The following is a 3,206-nucleotide window of genomic DNA, read 5'->3' on the forward strand; positions in this document are numbered from 1 at the left end:
GTTGACCGCGGTTCGCATCCCGGACCCGGTGGCTTAAAACTCACGCCGGGCGCGTGTGCATGCGTGCCCAAGATCCTGAGAGGAGAATGGAGGAGAAGGGATTGTGGCGTGACCATCCCCCCTGGGGGGTGATTTCTCGCTTTCTGTCTCTATGTCTCTGTCTGTCTGGCGAGCGCACGCACCCTATAGCGAAAATCTCTTCAAAAAAAAAAAAAAGAATAGAAACCTATGAATGGATATTGTAAATGGAGGTATCAATATTGTTCATAGATGTCTGAGGATTCTTGGGTAAGATAAGTCTTAAATTAAGGGAAGGTACCAAAAATTATATGGTGTTTGCTCACACAAGCAAAGCAAGGCAGGAAAAAAATGGAAAGACCCACCTAGATGGACTAGAGACCTAAATTTAAGTAATGAAAAATAAGGCATTCATAGAGAACAGAGATAAACCATGGAGGTCTTATAAAAAGGTTTGGCAGATCAGCATTGCCTATATAAACTATACTCCTCGAATTTTATTTGTTAATTATTAGTCTCAGAGAGGTGTTTATTTTATAAGTACACATGGAAACCTAGTCCATTTCTAACAGCAAAAGAAAAATGTAGTTTTCTTCTAGTGATTTCTCTTCATATTTTTCAGTTCTCTTGTGTGCTATTAAATTCTTTACCATTTGTTGAGTTTCTTTCTGGTAACTCCAGAGATAGACTCATTACCTCCAGTTTAGTCATCATTAAAACTCCTTGGTAAAGAACCTATGTTAGCAGTTTTACTAAGTTAGCAAGTTAAATGGGATAAATAGCGAGTTAAGCAAACACTGCACAATATTCATGTCTCAACTGTTTTAATTTTGAGTAACACACTCATAAAACAATAATAGTAATAAGCGTCATTAACAATAAGATGGTGATTTGCTATGGGCAATATTAAACCTAGATTGGCCATCACAATATTAAAAGAATTTGTTGTAATATTTGTTGAAAATTAAGACCATCTTCTAAAGACAGATTACTAAAAAAAAAGGAAATAAATTTCTGGCTGAATATTATAACTGTACTTTGTGCCATTAACAATACAAAATTATTTTTGTATTATTGTTAGAAAGGATCATGGTGTGTCATTTTCATAATTCTAGAGTCTACCAGAAACAAATAAAATGGATGGAGCAATTGGTACATTGTAGTTTGAAGCAACATTGATGGCCCCAATAGACAATGAATACGTGGTCATGTAATGGGAAAGGGATATGAGAGTGAACATATAACAAATATTGTAAAGAGATCTCCGAAATTTTTGAAATTATTTGTTCATATCTTCAAAACCTTCTTGGTTGTGCCTTTGACTTTTTCATCTCAAGGTATTCTTTTCATTAATCAGGGACCAAGGTTTTGTCTGCTACCTGTCTGGTGGTTGAGCTGCAACAATAATGTAAAAAGAAACTGGAGAGTTAAAAGTGATAATGGAAGGAAAATATAGTTTTTCCCTGAGAGTACATTAAATAGAGTATTTAGTAGAAAATATTGGGTATCATGATCTTTCAAGGCTTCAAATTCTTGCCCAAGAAACTACTGATTACCTCATAATCATGAGACTACGATCTCTTAAAATACAAGATGGAACCACAGTAACATTTATTTTGTAACTACTAATGGTAAGTTAATACAATGTTTACCATACATTATACCTATAATTGCAAGTTATTTCCAATATATAAAATTAACTCTAAATAATTTCATAGTCTCTGATTTTTTACCACTTTGTAGTTATGTTACCATAAAACGTCACTTAACTACATCATGTCTCAGTTGCCTCATCTGAAAGATAGGGGTAATAAGGTAATTTTATAGAATTGTATTAAACTATATAATAGATATTAAATATAAATAAATGCCATGTCAGATAGTATGTTCCCACTAAACGTTATTATATTTCTAACAGAATATTTGCCATGAATTTTATGTATTTTAATGTATAACTCTGATGTCACCACAATCTTTAGTTAAGTCACTTTGTATCCTCTTTACAAACTATAGTCAAGAGTAGTATGAATAAGTGAAAATAATTATATTGGTAATTAAATTTTTCTTACTTTTTGTTCTTATAAATAGCAATCTTAGTCATTCTTTTCAGGTTCAAAGCCTAATACAACTACCTAGAAATGGTCTTTTCAGGACCTGGAACAAAAGTTTGCTTGGCTTATTATCTATCATTACATAGTCAAATTCGATTAACTGTGCCATTTGGCTATATTCAGTATCCATTGGTGTAATAGCATTTCTAGGATGAAATAAAATAGCTCTTGTGCTTGTTTCTCCTGTTGTTCCCATTTCACTTTCTACTTCACCATCCACCTTTTTAACTCAGGAAGTAGCAAGATAGCAATTGTGAGCAAACACAGATTGTTTTCCACTCATAAAAGAGCTGTGCTCCAGAAATTCAGTTATAATTTGACTGTGGTCCCAAGTGTAACACAAAAGGAGAGGAAATTATCTGTGGGGTGTGTGTGCACATGCATGCCTGTGTGTGTAGAAGTTTCCTGGGAGAGGGAATAAAAGAATTAGTAGAGATATATCATGAGACTAAGTTTCTAGTCAGCAATGAAGTAGAAGTACAGTTGGCTCAGAATAGCTTTGGTTACTTTCTAAAGCATGAAGTCTAGGAACATAGAGTGACCTCAGAACAGGAAAGAGGAAAAGGTAGTAAATAAGTGATTTGTTAAAATACAGACTGTTTATATTTTTGATATATGCAACTTTGAACAGTCTGAATCAGCAAGTGTGCATGTGTGTGTGTGTGTGTGTGTGTGCATGTGTGTGTGTATTAGAGAGAGATATAGAAGATAGGGGTAGGTCAGGAAAAACAAAGGATAATGTCATTTCCATTATATTTGAAATTAGATTAGACAAAATATGTTGAGATTCAATGATGTGATAAAAATTACAATTATATTTATTATTCCATAATTTCCCTCTTGCTCCATATAACATTATTTCGTTTCCCTTTACTTCCAATATATCCTCTTGTTACTACTATATTTTTACCCCATTCTTCATTTAGCTAAAAAATTCTACTGTATTAGACCAACAGTGTCTATCCAATAAACATGTCACTTCATGAGTCCAGTTATTTTAAGAAGGGGATTGGTTAACACGACTCATGAAAAGTAAAACCTGGGGTTTCATAATTTACTTCCTTTTTAATTTCACAT

The 3,206-nt window shown here is 33.4% G+C and overlaps 1 protein-coding gene across 1 annotated transcript in view; it reads right to left on the reverse strand.

The window, feature by feature from the left end:
* Nucleotides 1–1,066: 1,066 nt before the first annotated feature.
* The window catches only part of LOC102482483 (uncharacterized), a 74,565-nt gene continuing 72,425 nt past the window's right edge, over nucleotides 1,067–3,206 (reverse strand). The window contains exon 5 of the mRNA XM_006164365.1: nucleotides 1,067–1,413. Within this exon, the coding sequence (XP_006164427.1) occupies nucleotides 1,372–1,413 (42 nt within the window). The 3' untranslated portion in view covers nucleotides 1,067–1,371. The remainder of the gene's footprint in view (nucleotides 1,414–3,206) is intronic.

Source organism: Tupaia chinensis, unplaced genomic scaffold (assembly GCF_000334495.1).
Source record: "Tupaia chinensis unplaced genomic scaffold, TupChi_1.0 Scaffold143610_2, whole genome shotgun sequence".
Taxonomy (NCBI): Eukaryota; Metazoa; Chordata; class Mammalia; order Scandentia; family Tupaiidae; genus Tupaia; species Tupaia belangeri.